The sequence below is a fragment of the Elephas maximus genome, chromosome 3 (genome assembly GCF_024166365.1).
Source record: "Elephas maximus indicus isolate mEleMax1 chromosome 3, mEleMax1 primary haplotype, whole genome shotgun sequence".
In the NCBI taxonomy this organism is placed as follows: domain Eukaryota; kingdom Metazoa; phylum Chordata; class Mammalia; order Proboscidea; family Elephantidae; genus Elephas; species Elephas maximus.
Genome location: NC_064821.1, coordinates 38,431,764 through 38,450,307, shown reverse-complemented (window position 1 = coordinate 38,450,307; position 18,544 = coordinate 38,431,764). Strand labels below are relative to the sequence as shown.

General features: G+C 58.6%; 1 protein-coding gene across 2 annotated transcripts in view; it reads left to right on the top strand.

Moving 5' to 3' along the window:
• Positions 1-16,760, top strand: part of ELL (elongation factor for RNA polymerase II) — a 39,638-nt gene extending 22,878 nt beyond the window's left edge. Inside the window, exons 3-12 of one of the 2 annotated variants that reach the window (XM_049877467.1) lie at positions 2,428-2,549; positions 2,826-2,989; positions 3,944-4,212; positions 6,871-6,995; positions 10,744-10,837; positions 11,579-12,014; positions 13,222-13,288; positions 13,553-13,724; positions 13,943-13,987; positions 14,258-16,760. In XM_049877467.1, coding sequence (XP_049733424.1) covers positions 2,428-2,549; positions 2,826-2,989; positions 3,944-4,212; positions 6,871-6,995; positions 10,744-10,837; positions 11,579-12,014; positions 13,222-13,288; positions 13,553-13,724; positions 13,943-13,987; positions 14,258-14,374 — 1,611 coding nt within the window. In that variant the 3' untranslated portion in view covers positions 14,375-16,760. The other variant, XM_049877466.1, reaches the window with a different exon arrangement.
• Positions 16,761-18,544: the final 1,784 nt, after the last annotated feature.

The window sequence follows — 18,544 nt, the reverse complement described above, 5'->3', positions numbered from 1 at the left end:
TTTGAGCCTTGCTTAGCCTGTAGCTACTGCTAGCTGGGCCCAGGGCCACAGTGCCTGGGCCAGAAGCTGATGGGCATTAGTCATCAAGAAGGAGAGCCCGGAGGTGCCCGTCCCTTGGCCGTGGGATCCCACTGGGCTTGCGGGGGTGAAGGCAGCTCTGCTTGCCCACTGCAGCTGTAGATGTTCCTGGTGTGGGGTCTGGGAGGTCTGGGTTGCTGGAGAGTGGGGACTAAGTCTCAGTCAGTGCCAGGCAGGTCCCACCCAGGCTGGGTCATGGTGGGGACCAACCTGTATGGCCTACGGCTGGAGCACACCCCATCAGGTGGAGAGGTTAGGGATGGGCAGAGGGCACTGGACTCGGTCAGTAAACAGAAGGGAGGAGCTGGGGTGATGGGGTCTGAGCCGGGGTCTGAGCCGGGGTCGGATCAGGCACGGGCGCCGGTTCCTCTACAGCATCTCCAGCCTTGGAGGCAGTGGCACAGGGTGCTGGTCTCACTCTGCTTCACCTTATGCAAGTCCTAATCACGGCCCCTCTGCTGGCTGGGTGCTTCTCAGTGCTTGAGCCCAGAGAGGGGATGCCCTGTTGTGGCTGTGGTGTTTATAGCAGGGACTTTGGGGATAGCCTGGAACAGTCTCCACAAGGGTGGCTGGACCGGGTCCACAGTGTGCCTGGTAGGGGGCAGCCAAGACCTCGGGATAGGGGAACTCGGCCCAGTCCACGTTTGGGTGCAGGGGGAGGAGGGCGATGCTTCGCTTCTAGAAATTACGTTATTCACATCCTAACAGTGCTCCTTAGAAAAGGTGTATTTCATTTTTCTGGAAGATCACCAGGAAATAACAACAATGAAGAAAACAAACATTACCTGAAAACCACCCTGACCCGAGTAGACAGGCACTGCATCTGGTACCCTCTAATGTTTTTAGCTTAGCTCTCAGCCCCTGCTCACCCCACAATTCTGTCCCCCATTCCCTCACCTTCCCCCCCACCCACAAGACTTTGTCTCTTCAGAGGCCCCACCACCACTACTACCATGAGCCCCCAGGCAGGGTGGTGGGGCTGATTTCAAAGGAGAGGGCTTGAAGAGCTTAGGCCTGAGTCGGTCAGCCAGGGCGAGAGACAGGGCCTGGCAGGCATGGCTCAGGCGTGGCACTGTTGGCCCTTCCAGGTCGCTGTCAGCTCAGCCAGGTATCCGGAACTAGCCAGAGATATGGTCACAATGAGCCTGCTTGCTGCTCAGGCCTGAGTGTCAGTCTGTAAAACAGACATGTGCTCTGGTTTATAGTGGCTCCCACACTCCACCATATCCTAGCCAGCAGACTTGCCGCATGTGCCCGATGGAAGAGATCTACACAATAGAAAAGGATCACAGGTCCCCACCTCCTATTCTCTCCTTCCCACACCCTCGGGGCACCTCTCCTCCCCCAAGCTGCAGGAGGACTAGAGCCCCCTGTGCAGTGGTGAAGAGAGAGGGTCTGAGAAAGAGCGGAAAGTTGCTCCTGCGGACCTCAGCTCACTCAGGCTTCTATGGGGTCTCCAGGCCACCAAGCTCCCTGCGTCCCAGATAATTCCATGTCTGAGTCAGGCTGAAAGCCGAGGCTGCTGTAGATGCGTGTCCCCGCTCTTCTGCAGCACCTTGGAAACCTGAGCGCCAGCATCTGGGTGGCACATTTCTAGTTACTTCTGATTGTAGAGAATAAAGTCAGATCTGCAGGGCTGTGCAGGATGGGGCAGGGTGGCCAGTGTGTCAGCCAAGGAAGATCTCATCTGCACCCACCATACGAAGTGGGGTCTGCAGGTTGTGTGTGCGCGTGATAGCGCACGAGCGCATGTGGATGTGCACGTCCATGAATGTGTGTCTGTGTGTGCGTGTGTGTGTGTTGGTTCAGGCCCTGAGGTGAGTCCTCAAAGGCCCTTGGGGGTGGGTTGTTTGGGGATATCTGCCGCTGAGTGTGAGTGGGCCGTCACCCTCTCTTTATGCATGTGGTTGGGTCAGACTGAGCTGGCTGAGGCAGGTGACTGGGTCGGGCCACGTGTGCATCAGCAGGACAGATGGGGACACCTGCCCAGCAGGGCCATGATGCTGGCTGGGGTGAAGATGCCAGTGTAGACGGACCCTGGGGCCTTGGACCCAGCTCATGCTCAAGCTCAGAAAGGCTGGGTTCACCCTCAGCAGTCAGTGCTGTGGCACAGGCCATCAGTCAGCTGAGGGGGGCCGGGCTTGGCCTGCATGCCCCCCCCTCCCCAGTGCATCTGCACAACTGGGGCGAGCTTGTGCACCAAGCACAGCCAGGATCATGGTGTCAAGGGTCATCTGCTGATGGGAGATATCTTCTGAAGGGAGACAACTAGACGTTCCCTGTAAAGGGGGTACAGGCACTGACAAGTCTGCCCCAGGTGACAGTTCCCCGTGCCTCCCCTCCCCGCAGCACATCTGCGTCCCTCAGCCCGACTGCCCCTCCGAGGCCCGAACCTTCTCCTTTTACCTCTCCAACATCGGCCGCGACAGCCCACAGGGCAGCTTTGACTGCGTACAGCAGTACCTGTCCAGGTGAGTCAACTTGCCCTGCTCCTCCCTGCCCCACCCTGCACCCATCCCACCAGGAGTTCACCAGTACTGTCCAGGTGAGCCAGTGCACCTGCCCTGCTCCCACCCCCTCCAGGATGGACCCTTCATGGGTCCTGTCAGAGCTTGTCAAGGGGAGAGCACTGAGCCCCAGCCTGGACCTTTGGGTCCCCTGCTTCTTTTGGGAAGGCTGGGCACTGCTAGCCCTGTCCCCCCAACGCCCATGGGCAGCCCAACTCCAGCCCCCGCCATGTCTTGCAGCCGCGGGGATGTCCACCTGGACTGCCTGGGCAGCATCCAGGACAAGATCACAGTGTGTGCCACCGACGACTCCTACCAGAAGGCGCGGCAGAGCCTGGCACAGGCCGAGGAGGAGACGCGGAGCCGCAGTGCCATTGTCATCAAGCCGGGTGGCCGGTACCTGGGTGAGGAGAGGCGAGTGGGGGTGGGGGCCAGGCATTTGAGAAGGAGGAATAGGGCGGCCAGAATGCCGGCCTGGAGCAGCATCCAGGTCCTGTGCCTCTGGACCCCAGGAGACAGTGGGCCTGAGACATTGGCAGGTTCCAGCCCAGGATCCCTTCCTGCCTGTGCACGCAGGGGACAGACTGAGTGCCAGCGTGGGCAGCCAGGAAGATCTGGTCTTCCTTGGCCGTCCTCTTGCCCAGCCCAGCTGGCTCCTGTTTGCCTCAAGGCGCAGACTGGGACCTCCCACCTAGACCCACGTGGGCCCTGAGCGAGGAGCCAGCCAAGCTCTGGCCAGGAAGGAGGGCCGTCTGAGGGGCACGGGACAGCTTAGTTAGGGGAGAACCGGGATTGGCCATGCGAGGATTTCTTTGTGAGAGAACTAGGGAATTTCCAGGCCTCGTTGCTTTCTTTTTTTTTTTTTTGCCCTTAAGCAGGTGTCTGACTCTTCGCACCCACGTGGAGGGGCACCAAGCCCCTCCATGGCTCTGAGCACCCACGTCTGTTGGAGCTTTGGCTGGGCTGGTGGGGAGGGTGGCCCACACCCCAGGGCCCTCAGAGCAGCTCTGTGGTCGCCCTGATGTCACGAGACACTGAAGGGGGGGGCGAGGTGGGGTGGGCAGCTCAGGTCAGCACCCTGGCCTAGGAAGTCCTGCAGGCTGAGGACCCCTTTTTAACATCAGGGGGGCTCTTAGCACTCTCCCACCCTCTTGTCACACATGCATCATGTACACATTACACACACGCCATGTGTCACACATGTGAGGTAGTGCCTGTGTGCTGAGTGTGTTGTGTCCCATCACCAGGTGGTGCTCTCACCTTGGGGTCCCCACTCAGCGCCCCTCCCCTGCGTGACACTGTGTGAAGGGTGCTGCCCCCATGCCCCTCCCCTGACCTGGCTCTGGCTCTCGTTTCAGGCAAAAAGGTTCATTTCCGGAAGCCAGCCCCAGGGCCGACGGATGCCGTGCCCTCCCGGAAGCGGGCTACCCCCGTCAATCCGGCCAGTGCCCTCAAGAAGGCCAGTGGTGGCGGCAGCAGTGGAGGGGTCTCCCAGAGGCCCTTCCGTGACCGGGTGCTGCATCTCCTGGCACTGAGGCCCTACAGGAAGGCCGAGCTGCTGCTGCGGCTGCAGAGGGATGGGCTGTCGCAGCCAGACAAGGATGCGCTGGACGGCCTCCTCCAGCAGGTGTGGGGGGACATGGGGATGCGCTGGATGGCCTCTTCTAGCAGGTGTGGGGCGGACATGGGGACACGCTGGATGGTCTCCTTCAGCACGTGTTGGGGGGGACATGGGGACACACTGGATGGTCTCCTCCAGCAGGTATGTGGGGGGACATGGGGACACACTGGATGGTCTCCTCCAGCAGGTGTCAGGGGGACACGTGGGGACGCGCTGGACGGCCTCTTCTAGCAGGTGTAGGGGGGACATGGGGACATGCTAGATGGTCTCCTCCAGCAGGTGTGGGGGGAACATGGGGACACACTGGATGGTCTCCTCCAGCAGGTGTAGGGGGTACGTATAGGGATGTGCTGGGCGGCCACTTCTAGCAGGCGTGGGGGGACACGGGGACGTATGCACTGAATGGCCTCTTCTAGCAGATGTGGGGGGATATGGGGACAGGGACACTCTGGATGGCCTCTTGCAGGTGCGGGAGTGGGGGATACATGGGCAGAGTGGAGGGCCACAGAGGGGTGGGGAGACTGAGAATGGGCAGCATGCAGGAGTGCCTCCGCGGGCCTGTGTACAGGGGCATGACACCTGCATCACAGCCATGCATGGTAGCAGCCACCCAGCACGAGGATGGAGATGCTCGTCGTGAAGGGCTTCTCAGGAATGCCACCTCTGGAACCATGCACCTGAATCCATGAGCACGGACACCTCTGTGTGAAGTGGGGCAGGACTCTGCATCTTGGGCCCTCAGGTTTCCCTTTGTGGCAGGTGTAGTCATCTCTGTAGAACAGGTGACACCTGGACACAGAGAGCAGATGGTACTCGCCAGGGCCTGGGAGGGGGGCCTTTCTGCTTCCCGCCTCCCAGATACCAGGCTCACGGTGACATGCCCTGTAGCCAAAAGCCCATGCTGGTAAACGGATGCTGGTACAGCCTGTCATGTGGACACCATTACATGGACTCATTCACATGCCAGTGCACAAATACAGTTACATGCCATTACATGGATGCTGTTCCACGCCATTGTAAGAGTGCAGTTACCCACCATTACAAGGAGGCCATTACATGGGCACTGTTAGGACCTAGTACACAGACGCCTTTTAGGGGCTGGGCCTCTGGGAAGCAGCCATGTCTGGGATGACGCCCATCTCTATCGGGACCTCGGGCACAGAAGGCAATGCCTGCAGACCTGTGGCTGCACCTCCTTTGCCTGTGTGTGGGGTTTGTGTGGAGCCCAGCATCCTGCACCTGGCCCCAAGCAGCCATCTAACTCTGAAGGTCAGAGTTGGCATCAGGATACCCACATGGCTCTGTGGCCGAGAGTGTTCTTTGTCAAAGGGTGTACAGAATGTCTAGGAAGCTGCAGGCCCGTTGAGACATTGTGGGTGTGTCTGTGGAAGCATTGTCGACCCCATCCCAGGAGATCGGTGGGTGACCAGAGCCGCCTGTGCAGTGTGGGGAAACCAAGGCAGGGACCGTGGCCAGAGTCACTGAAGGGCCCAAGGAGCTGTCCCAGCACAGAGAGACGTGGGGGCGGCACATGCCCTCCTCCTGGCCTCTCCAGTTTTCTCTCATCCTGTTTCAGCCCTGAAAAGAGGAGACCTGCGAGCACCCATGCATGTGTCTCCAGCAGTCTGGGACAGTGGAGACCAGCCCTTTGACCCCACCAGAGCTGGCCTTATGATGTCCTGGGGTGCTGGATGCTGGCGCGGTCTGAGTGGGCAGAGCCTCCTGGGGGCAGCACTACCTGCTCACCCTGCTGGCTTGCCTGCCTGCTACCTGTGTGCTTGTCCCAGTGGTGATCAGGTGGCAGGACCCCGTTACACAGAAGGGAATGGATGGCCTGTCCAGGTCACCGGACTGTGTGTCGCCCAGGTCCCTCTTTGAGAGTATCTGGCCGACTGTGGAAAGGATGTGGAGGCAGGGAGACACATGAGCCCTGTGAGGGAACTGGGTGCACAGCTTTGCTGGGAGCTGGGAGCGCATTGGCCAAGTGCGTGGCTTGCTGCAGGGTGTGGCCTGCTGAGCCTCCCTGGGAAGCCTTCCTGCCACACAGCACCTCCTCAGTGCAGGGAGGTTGGGACCACGTCGTGTACCCCTGGAGGCGCCTCCTGGAGGAGGATGGCTGCGCATGCAGCCTGGTCATGCTCTGGAATGCTACTCGGCTGAGAAGACGTGCCTAGGGACAGCAGCGGTGGGGGCCTGGCCTCAGGAAATAGCATTTGTGGGAACATTGCTGCAGGGTGCACACTATGCCCTTGGGGCCACGGGGCCACCCCAGCAAGGTCCTGGCTCACTGTAGGCCCCTCAATGCAAACAGTCATGTCCTGCACGGCCTTGGCATCCGTTCAGTGTCCTGTTCTCAGTGAGCACAGGCCCTATTGGTATGCAGATGTGGGCTCAGGCCTGGCCCCGGGACCAGGATGGGAGGGCGGGTGGGTGACAGAGGCTTCAGATGGAGACGGCAGCCCCCTCTGGGGGCCAGCCTGGGTTCTCATCTGCCTCCACCAGCATGTGTGTATGTACCTGCACCTGCCGGGGGGACTCAGGGCACACGTGCTGGGGGACCCTTAAGGCAGGGTGCATTCTCTACCCCTTCTCTGTTTCTGCCCCCCCACCCCCCCATGGCACCTGCCCCTGGGTCGTGCAGGTGACATCCTGGCATGTCTGCAGGTGGCCAATGTGAGTGCCAAGGATGGTACGTGCACACTCAAGGATAGCATGTACAAGGATGTGCAGCGGGACTGGCCCGGCTACTCGGAGGGTGACCGGCAGCTGCTCCAGCGCATGCTTGTCAGGTACTGACCCCAAGGACCACCCAACCCCTGACCCTGAGAACCTCCTCACTTGTGACCCTGAGGGTACCCCCTACCCTGAGGGTACCCCAAGGACAACCCTAGATGACACCCTGACCCCAGGGTGCTAGGGGGTCTCTCCCAGAATGTCAGGGTGGCCTCACAGGGCCCCTCCCCATCTGAGCCTGGACCCTTGTCTAGTATGAGCAGAGGTCACAGGTTGGGGGAACATCTACGGGCCCTACCAGAACTCGGGCCTCCTTCCTGCACCCCCCAGCTGTCACCTCCAAGCTCTGCACCCTAAATCCAGGCTCCTTCTGGCTCTCAAACCTGTACACTACAGGGCTTGGGGCTGAAACACACTCATTCTGTGAAAGAACCTTGAGAACACACGGGTGAGGGGTACAAGGCAGAACTGCACTCCCCAGGGCGGGACTGCACCACGCTAGTTGAATGTGTCCACTGGGCACCCAAGGCAGGGTGCCTAGAGCTCTGGTGAGAAGCAGGAAGTCAGCCCAGGCAATTAGTGACTGCGTTGGAGGCACTGCTGCGAGAAGCGGACACGCTCATTAGTCCTTAAGTGATTTTTTGGGCACGGGGAGCCTTTTTAGGGTTTTTTGAGTTTAGCTGTTGAAATACTACCTACATCTAGAACAAAGCCCAGTGGGGGTCCTAGGTAGGCACAAGGAGAGAGGGAGCCCTGGGGGAGCTTGAAGGTGCAGGGTCTTCACGGCTGTTAGGTCGCTGTGCTGAGGCAGCAGCTTGATTACATTTAGAATTTTAGACTGGAGTGGACTTGCCCTCTGCTGGGGAGGCCTGGCCCCATGGCCACGGGTCCCTAAAGTGCATCTGAGCTTGGACACCACCCTTCAGGCCTGTGTGCATGGGAGCGGTTGCTCTGCGTGGCCCGGTGTCCCCCGCCCCCGGCTGTTGTCTGCAAGTGGCTAGACTGTCCTGCCCTGGAGCCTGCCCTGCGCAGTCCTTGGGTTTTGCCCCGGGAGGTCACACACCAGAGTTGTCATTGTCTGTTCGGTTCTTTCCCGTGTCTGTTCTTTTCTGTCTCGGCTCTGCTTTGGGAGATATCCTTCCCAGCCCGCCTCTTTTGCTGTCATTTCTCATTTCCAGGCTGAGCTCCTGTGTCAGGTTCTCATCTCACGGAGAGATGTCACTTTTAGTCTGTTTTTTTTTTTTTTTTTTTTTTAGTTTTATTTATTTTGTTATTGTTGTTGAGAATTTCACTGCATAACACACCAATTCAGTGACATTGATTTGCTCTTTCTAAGGACATGGTGAAAAATGAGGTTTTATTGAGACATGATTCACGTGCCATGCCGTTCACCCATTTAAAGTGAGCAATTCAGTGGTATTGATTACGCCGACAACGTGTGGCCACCACCTCTTATCTAGTTCCAGAACATCCCTGTCACCCCAAAGGAGACCCCGTGCCCATTAGCAGTCACTCCCTGTCTCTAGCCCCTGGCTACCAGTAATCTACTTTCTGTCTCTGTGGGTTTGTCTGTTTCGGCCAGGTCATATAAATGCGATCATACGCTACTGTATGACTCTCTGCATCTGGCTTCTCTCATTCAGCGTTGTGTTTCTAAGGTTCACCCATGTGATAGTGCGTCTCAGCGCTTCGTTTCTCTTTACCCTCAAGTAGTGCTCCATAGAGTGGATGGCCACGCTATGTTTGTCCATTATCTGTTGATGGCCACTTGGGCTGTTTCTGCTTTTTGGCTCCTGGTGGACAGGGCTGCAGTGAACATTTATGGACGAGTTTTTATCTTTGTGGACATGTACTTTCATTTCTTCTGGGCAGATGCCTGGGAGTGGAATTGCTGTGTCACATGGTAACTCTGTGTGTGAGGGTTTGGGGAACCACCAGACTTTTTTCCAGAGTGGCTGCACCGTGTTACATTCCCACCAGCAATACATGGGGGTTACAGTTTCTCCACCTCCTTGCCAACACTTGTAATCCTCGTGGAGGTGAAGTGTTATCTCATTGTGATTTTGATTTGCATTTCCTAGATGATTAATGCAGGGTTCCTGAGTGCCGTAAACAGTTAACGTGCTTATGTTAGAGGTTCAAGTCCACCCACAGGCACCTTGGAAGAAAGGCTTGGTGATCTGCTTCCCCAAAATCAGCCATCGAATCCCCTATGGAGCAGTTATACCCTGACACACGTGGAGTCGCCATGAGTTGGGGTCAGTTTAGCAGCAGCTGGTTTAGTGTTTATTTTTTATTGGTGAAAATATACACAACAAAACCCATTCCCATTCCACAGTTCCTAGACATAATTATCAGTGACATTGGTTACATTCTTTCCATTGTGTCAATATTCTCATTTCTGTTCTAGTTGTTCCATTTCCATTTACTTGATCTCCTTGCCCCCCAACCTTCTCATCTATGCTTTAAAATAGCTGTTGACCCTTTGGTCTTATAAACCAAAAAAAAAAAAAACAACCAAACCCGTTACTGCTGAGTCAATTCTGACTCATAGCAACCCTATAGGACGGAGTAGAACTGCCCCATAGTTTCCAGGGAGCACCTGGTGGATTTGAACTGCTGACCTTTTGGTTAGCAGCTGTAGCTCTTAATCTTATAGAGATTAATTAATTTTATAGAGTTTTTTTTTTTTTTGAAAGTAACAATAATAGTGACAATCCTTACTCTTTGGGCTAAACTGTTACTTAGTTTAAAGGTGACTTTGGGGGATAGTTTCAAGGTTTGAAGAGCAACTTGAAGAGCAACTTGGGGCCATAGTCTTGGGGACCCCTTTAGCCTCAGTAGATCCAGGAAGTCTGCTTTCTTTAAGAATTTGAAGTTTTGGTCCACCTTTTTTTCCCCTTTTTTTCCTGATTGCTCTACTGTGTTCCTGATCAGGACATTCAGTAGTGGTAGCCAAGCACCGTCTAGTTTTGGTCTAGGTTTTTTCAGTGATTGCTGACATTGAGCATCGTTCTGTGTGCTTGTTGGTCCTTCGTGCGTCTTCTTTGGAGAAGTGTCTATTCAAGTCCTTTGTCTTTCAAAGGATACTAAGGGTAGTGTTTTTGTTTTACTTAAGCGTTCATATCCTTTTGGAGTCTCTCTTCCCTTTGAAGGGTGTTCTGCTTGTGTGTCTGTCTTCAGGGCCTCTGACATTGGCTGCAGAGGCGTCCCTCAGTGTCCCACACAATGATGGCCACTGTGGGCTTCCCCTGGGCAGAGCCACTGGGACAAACAGGTGCAGCCTTTTCAGGGGGCATTGAGAGGCCCCTGAGCCCCTTGTGCCCAGGCCTGGCCTCTGGCATCTGCCTCTGCTAAGCCCCAGCCCCTGTTCATCCTGCCCTGGCCCTTGGACCTGTTGCCTGTCCTCTGTGGTGGACACATCTCTGCCCTCATCCTCTGGTGGCATCACTGTCCTTCGGGTCCCAGGCTGCACCCCTGTTCTATGAAATGGAAGTGCTGGGCCCGGGCCCCAAAGGCAGGGCCAGGGGCCGTTCCTCCTGTGAGTGTTTGCTCGCTCTGCATCAGCAAGTGTTTGCTGCAGGACAGAAGGCTGTTCTGTGGAACTAGGGGTAGCACCTTGGGGGCCGCCCAGCGAGGTGGCCTCCATGGTGATTTCACCTGGAGATCGGGGCTCGCTGCTCGTGCTTATGCCCACAGGACGAGACTATCCTCCCCCCTTGTGCTTGCCACAGGGACAGGCAGCCCTTAGGGGTGTGCCCCTGCACTGCTGCTGGCCCCCAACCATTTCTGTTTTCCCCTCAGGAAGGTGTGCCAGCCACAGGGTGCCAGCACCTTCCCCAGTGATCCTGCTGCCAGCCCTCCAGGGGAGCACGGAAATGCCTCCTCGCTGCTGCAGGTAGGGGTCAAGCTGGGGGAACTTATGGCTGCTCCTTGGAGGGTCTCACATGGGAGCCAGTGGGCCTGGAGCTGGGCACGGGCAAGGAGGGAGTGAGCTGGGAGTCTCCACATTGCCCCTGGCTTCTGTCCCTTGCCTCTGTGTCCCTTTCTGAGCCCAGTGTGTTTACAAGGATGAACTTTCTGGCACATGGGAGCCACCTCCCAGAGCAGCAGGGTAGGAGACCAGGAAAGGGTGTCAGCCTGCCCCCGGGGTTCCGGTGCCTTCCTTGACTGCAGTCCACAAGGTTGGTCACAGCTTGCCCATGGTAGCCTGTGTCTAGGGTCAGGCTGAGGACATTGGTCACCGGTTCCTTGAGGTCCCCAGTGAGCCTGAGCCAGTCCTAGTGTTGACCAGTGGCCGCAGAGTGGACCTGGGGGGCAGATGGTTCCTGATGCCCTGTGTCCCTCAGCTTCAAGCACCCTGTAAGGTCTGTTGTTCCCTTTCCCCAGGAAAAACGCTGAGCACAGCAGCAAAGTGCAGACCAGGCCAGGAGGGGGGTGTCTGTGGGCTGGAGGTGGTTGCCGAGGTAACAGGCTGCAGGCCTCTGCTGGTCCAGCACCTTGGTGCCACCATGTGGCCGGAGTGAGCCCTGCACCCTGCACCGACTTCCAAGGGGCCTGAGTGGCCAGGCTTGCTCCTCCCTGTACCCTGCTCCCCCCTGGGCTGCCCCCATCATCCAGTTGCCTCCCTTCTCCACAGAAGCGGCCGCAGCCTTCTGACTTCATTGACCCCCTCGCCAGCAAGAAGCCCCGGATCTCACACTTCGCCCAGCGTACCCAGCCTGCTGTCAACGGGAAACTGAGTGCGCCCCATGGCCGCACCACCCCCCTTCTCCCACTGCCTGAGCCCCCACGGCCCCATGACCCACTGGCCGACGTCAGCAACGATCCGATCCACGGTGGCCGGGACTCAGAGTCCCTGGAGGCAGGTGGTCCAGGTTCTGCTGAGCGCCTGCACCCGCCCCCATCCCCAGACTGCACGCGGCCCAGCCGGCCCCACGGCAAGGCCAAGAAGAAGTCTAAGAAGCACCGCGACAAGGAACGGGTGCCTGAGGACCAGCACCAGGGCTCGCAACCCGACCCAGAACCTGCAGAGAGCTCAGGCAGCACCCTCGGAGCCCCACCAGATGCCCCAGGTAAGTGTGGAGGGACATGGGGAGCCGCAGGGGCCAGGCTAGCCCACCACACTCTATACCCCGTGATTATGTGGACACCCCTCCACCCTGGACCGAGAGCCTGGGGCCTTAGGGTCCCGCGGGGCGGGGGGGGCTCGTGGGAGGAGGACAAAAGCTGGGGGAGGAGGGCTCCAGACTGCAGCCCTGGTGCAGGTGGCAGAGGACGCCTGGAGGGAGCTGGTGGTGGGGCCGGAAGGCTGGTGGTGGCTGTGAAGCCAAGCTCCATCCTGGGAGGCCACAGGGTCATGGGCAGGCATTGCCTGGGGGAGGGGCAGCGCCTCGCTGCCGGGGCCTGTGGCCTGCCAAGCAGTGACCGAGCTCACCTGTGCAGAGTGGGCTTGGGAGGCAGGTGCCCGAGGACAAAGAGTCGGGAAGCGTCAGGACAGCAGAGAGGGTGGTGGGCAAAGGCCCAAGGGTAGGGTGGGCTGGGGATGAAGGTGCAGATGCATCCTCGCTGTCCCAGAGCCCCCTGCCCAAGGGCTAGGGCAAAGGCTTTGGGGACAGGGAGTAGGGGGGGAGCCAGCCACTGTGGGGAGGCAGCTCCAGGTAAGGTGGTTCCAGGAGCCGTGGGACAGCTCATTCAGACAGGGCTGGGCCATCTGCTGCTGGGAACTCGGGTGATGTGGCCCAGGGCGGCATCACTCCAGAGCTTGTGCCTCGGTTTCCCCATTTGCTGTGCACACCTGGAAACTATGGAGGGTTAAATGAGGTAACACCCGACGCCCGTGGCCAGTCACTTCCTGCAGGCCTGAGCCCTGTGCTAGGGTCAGCTCAGCCTTCAGTGGCCCCAGGCAGCACTGGGCATGTTAGGAACAACTGGGGCGGAGGGTGCTGTTAGATGCTTGAACCTCTAGTGGGTCCTGTCTGAGTCCCCCATGGCCAGAGGCTGGGTGCCCCAGCAGACTCATGCTGGCTTGCACTGTCTGCCCTCAGCTCAGTGACCTTCCAGTGCCAGTCAGCAGCACAGCCAGGCCCTGTGTCCTCCCTGGGCCGGGCACAGCCTGTCCCGGTGGCTGCTTGGCTGCGTGCTGGGCACAGCTGTGGCTGTGACTCGGGCTCTGGTCTGTATTCCACCCACACAGCCTCCCTGCCTTGTCCCTGCCCCCCCAGGAACCTTTGTGGGTCTTCTGAGACTGGGGCCTCGTGACAGCATGTCTGTTCTTCACAGGGTTAAATGGTGCCTGCCACAGTGCCAGTGTCCCCACCTCAACCTCAGACACGCCCGACTACTTACTGTGAGTATAGGGCTGTCCATTTTTATCTGCCCCCAGGGTGCTCAGCTGCTGGACTGTCCTTTGTTGGACAGGCTTTCCGGTGGCTGTCTGTGCCTCAGGATTGGCGGGTGGTAGAGGCAAACTGAGAGGGAGAACGTGTGTATGTTCCGAGCCATATACTGGCCCCTGGCCGGTCCCTTCTACCACCCAGAAAATCCCGCAGCCAGGGCACCCTTGGGGTAAGGCATGGTGACCTGGACCTGGCTCTCCCTCTCCTCCCGCCAGGAAGTACGCAGCCATCTCATCCTCGGAGCAGCGGCAGAGCTATAAGAACGACTTCAACGCAGAGTACAGCGAGTACCGTGACCTACACGCCCGCATCGAGCGTATCACGCGGCGCTTCACCCAGCTCGACGCCCAGCTCCGGCAGCTCTCCCAGGGCTCTGCGGAATACGAGGTCATGCCCCCAACATTCCACTGCCCTCTGCCCCACCAACAGCCACCCTTACCTGAGGCCCTGCACAGGTCCCCATGGTGGCCCCCAGCCTCCCATCCTGGCCCCTTCCACACCTCGGCCCTCTGCCAGAAGCCCTTGGCCCCCCACATTCCACTGAACACAGGGGCAGGCTTGATAGGGTCCTGCAGGTGGGTGATGCTGTCTCTCTTTCCCTCCAGACGACGCGTGGGCAGATTTTACAGGAGTATCGAAAAATTAAAAAGGTACATCCATTTGGGGAGAGGGTGGGGCTTCTAGGTGCCCTCCATTGTCCCTGCCTGTCCTCACTGCTTCCAGGCCATGTCCGTGGTGGCAGGGCACCCTTGGGTTGAAGACCTGGCACTCACCTTGGCTAGCTCCGTCTGTCATCAGACCTGGTGGCGTCACCTAGCCTTGAGGCCTCCCCCTGCCCTGAGATGCCTCTAGCCACCCCATCAGGGGAAGGCTGGCTCTGGTCCCCGCAGTCACCAAGCACCCTGCACTGCTCCCTACAGACCAACACCAACTACAGCCAGGAGAAGCAGCGCTGCGAGTACCTGCACAGCAAGCTGGCCCACATCAAGCGGCTCATTGCTGAGTATGACCAGCGGCAGCTGCCCGCTTGGCACTAGCCTGAAGTGCTGGGCGGAACGAGCCGCCCAGGGACCAATGGCCTCAAGGCCTGCTCCACACACCCACCCGCTGCTGGGCAGACCCTTGTGGATGGTGGGGCCTGGGGGACAAAAGGCGGGAAAGAGAATTTATTTAAATAAATACAAGGACACGCACCCATCTGAAGCCACACGTGGACAGCGGGGGTCCTGAAGACGGGGCCTTGGGCCGCGCTACCCCGCTGCTGTGGCCAGAGATGAGCCATGCGCCTTTTCTAGTTTTATACAGACAGCCACTTTTAGCTACTGCGAGGAGACTCGTCTATTTTTGTATGAAAAGAAAAAGCCCTTTTTCTACACCTGTGCCTCCTGCCGCCAGTGGACCTCAGACCCGAGGTCCTTTCTGCAGTATTACCGCCACCGGATTAAGCACTGTTCTGAGGGCTCCACGGAATGGGCGTCGCGGGGGCCACATTTCTGAGGAGCCTGGCCCAGGGTCACCATTTACAGGGACACCCCGTCAGGCCCTGGAGCTGGGGTGACCTCTGGCCTGCAGATACCACCTCTCCCCACCTGCCGAGGGATCTCTCAGAGGGGCAGAGCGGCACTATTTTGAGAGGCCCAGCTGGCATGGAGCAGCTGCAGGGCCTGGGGTCAGTGGGGCCCATTTGTCCCGGGAGGTGCCCGCCCGTTGTCCCCAAGCCGGCCAGCTATTCCAGGCGCCCAGCTGCCAGCCAACCGCGACCGTGCCGGACGCTGCACCAGGTGGTATTTGTGACTTCTCAGAGCTCCCCTTTGCTGTTGCTGCTACTGCTTCTTGTTTGTTTTTCCTCCGGGGGTTGAGACCCCTCCTACGAGGCCCCGGGTTTGCACTCAGGGAGGGGCTGGGGGCGCGGCTTCGCGGGCCCCACAATTGCTGCTTTGTTGCTGTGCCTAGTGTGCCCCTAACCCCGCGGGGCCGTGTGATTGCGTGTGTGTGGGAGGACTCCGCGGAGCCACATAGTGGGGTCCCCGCAGACCAGGCGGCGGGGGCAGGGCCTGAGGGGTGGGGCCACGCAGAGGGGGTGGGGCCTAGGCGTTGGAATGCGGCCGCGCCTGGACCCTGTGCTATGGGAGCAGGGCTGACCAGCTTCCAAAGAGCTGGCGGGTGAGGAAGGCGCCATCAGGGTGTCACCCCCCCACACACACACACAAAGCCCCTTCCTGTGGGACCCCCAGCCCCCGCGGAAACGTTGACCCTTCGTGTTTTATCCTTTGGGGGGTGGCAGGGTGGGCACGTAGGCCCGGGTGATCGGAGGAGCCCAGCCGCCTGCCCGCTCCTGGGAACCATCTCCTGGGAATCTCAGTTGAATTTGCCTTTTTGTTGTTATTGTTATTTTTTTTCTCCTTTTAAGGAATGGTGAAAATCAGAAGTTTTGTGCTGTGGGGGTTGGCAGACGACAGTCCCAGCCAATTAAATAGGGTCTAACTTATTGATACTGTTCTATCCCTCTACTTCCTACTGTGGAGAGAAGCCACTTTGAGCCATGGAGTTGGTGTTTACAAGAACTTTTCACTTTTGCCAAAATGTTACAATTGAGAGGCACCTGCATCTTCAGTTTTCCTAATATTTTCTTAAAAGAGCTAGTGTCCTTTTTGTACACTAAACAGATGAATGCTGAATTTTTTCAACCTACAATAAATTTCACTGAACTGAACTATGGCCCTGGCTGCCTGGCCTGTGTTCATGTCTGGGTCCTCCAGGCTGGCTCCTGTGGCATCACTGGAGGGTGACCATGGTGATGGTGTGGACTGGACAGGGATGGCAGCTTAGACAGCCTGCCAGCGCTGCTGCCCAGGAGTCAGTCAGTGTGGAGAATGGATGTGAAGGTGATGGGGAGCCACAGCAGGTGTGTGAGCAGGATAGAGCCCGGACTCGTTTGCACACATTCTCTGATGACAACAGCGGGCGGTAACTGATTCCTCCTTTCTTCCTTGCTGCTGCTTGCTGGGGGCAGGGGCAGGGTTGTCCCCATGACTCTGATGGGAACACTGAGGCCCAGAGGGCCTATAAACCCAGGACACCAGTGGGGGCAGTAGTTCTTGTCCCCTGTTCCGGGTGAGAAGCCTGAGGTTGGGAGGCATGGAGGCAGGCCCTGCCTGCTCAAGACCGTGGGGGTGGACTTGATTTTAGAAAAACAAAGCAGATGACTGAGTGAAGGCCCCAGCACCCTCACTGTCCCCATGTCCACTGCAGGCTCCTGGGGTCAGCGAGCAGCCTGCTGGCCATGGCCTTAGCCCAAGTTCTAAGGTGGCCTGGAGTCTGAGGCACAGGAGTCTCGGCCAGCAGCAGCCTGTGGGCAAAGTGTACTAGTCACGTAGATAACATCTTTTTTGTCCTCATGCCCCAGGCCCCCGCCTGGCACCTCCCCCGACCCTCCACTGCCTGTCCTAGCAGCACCCCCACCACAGCCACAGTGTCCTTTGACTGTCCTGCCTGAGAGTCCAGCCCCCTTGGGCCCCAGAATGGTCTTCTGGGCCTGAGCCTGCCCTTTGGTATACAACGCTGTGCCACCCTCCACTGGGCTTTGGGACACAGCAGGGACTGGATGGCCCCACCTGCCCTCAGTGGGACATGGACAAAAGCCTGAGTGACCCCCAAATGGCATGGGGATGATAAGAGCATGGCTGCACACTGCCCACCCCCCCAGGCTGGGTCCCACTAACCCTGTGGTCCTACCCAGGCCCTGACCCTTCTAGAGGCTGAGCCTCCCCACCTCCAGGCCTATAGCCAGCCCTGCAGTCACCTTACAGTGCCAAGTGACCAGTAGGGATAGATACAGCCCTGTCCCTGCCATTTCTCCACCGAACTCCTCACTGCCATTCCAAGAGGGCTGTCAGGGCCTGGGTCCCCACACTTCCCTATGAACACTGGGGACCCCTGGCATGGGTCCTGGGCCTTTCTCTCCTTTACATACATTCCTGTGACTTCACATGTGGCCTCAAGCTCCCCTCACCTCACCTTACCCCCAGCCTTTAGACCCCCACATCCCCACTTCCCCAGGCTGCCTATAAACTCCTTTTCATACCTAAAAACCCGTCAGTGGTCACCTCTGCTGGGAAGCCTTCCCAGCCCTCCCTAGGGTGCCCCTGGCTGGCCTTGTCTCTGGTCCCCTCTGGCTTGGGGTGGACAAGTCTACTTCTCACCTCCCCCCAACTCCACTTGAGTCTCTTTAGGGCTAGGCATGGGCCCAGAGATTCTGAGCCCCCTCCCTCAAGGCCAGGCCCTGACTGTGTTCCCTCCAAGCGTTCCCAACTATCCACCTTTTGGGTCAGCGCCAATTGTGGAAACTTTCCGGCCGGAGGAGGCCGCTTGTTTTGGAAAGATCCTGGGGGAGCCGCCTGCTCCGCGGCTTCCCGCTGAGTTCCCACGCTCCCTTATCGCCCAGCGCAAGGGGGACGCGCCTCTGGGCCGGCTTCGCCCCTCCCGGCTGCCTGCCGGCCTCAGCTGCCTGCCCCCAGCCCAGCTTGCCCTTGGACATTACTGCTGCAGGTGGGGAAACAGAGGCCGCAGCAGCAGCCACCGTCTGAACCCTCTCATGGCAGGTGACTGTGTCCGCCCTGAGGCTGACAATGTTGAATTTTACCTGATCCCTGAGAAACTTCCCACCCTTTGTGTCCTGGAAACCGGCTTACTGCAAAGAACCAGACGCCTCACGTGACCGAGATAAGCCTCCCAGATGCCCCCTTGTTTACCCAAGACCAGGCCAGACCCAGGCCCTCTAAATCCCTATTCTCGGCCTCAGCAATGAGTAACCAAGGGCTGATCCCCGGGATCTGGCAGAAACAAAGTGCTTCTCAACTCAACTCGGGCGACGGAGCTCTCTCTCCTTCCCCAGCCCCTGAACTTTGTCTACCCTGCACCCGAGGCGGCAGACGGCCCCTCCTTCAGGGCCCCTCCGAGGAGGATAGGCTGACCTCAGCGAAAAGTCGTCTGAGCCCCGGGGATCACGCCACTCTCTCAGCCCACCCCCCCCCCGCCTGCGTGCTGAGAACCGCGTTTCTAACGTTTTCTCGCCTCGTCCCAGTATAAGAGAAAACTACCTCCCCGAACCCCGAGGCTTCCGCAGAAGTTGGGCTTGCGCGCTCTCCCGTGTGGAGCACCCCACCCCTGCTGTTGCGATCGTCCTGTCCCCTTGGCTCCCTTTCTCC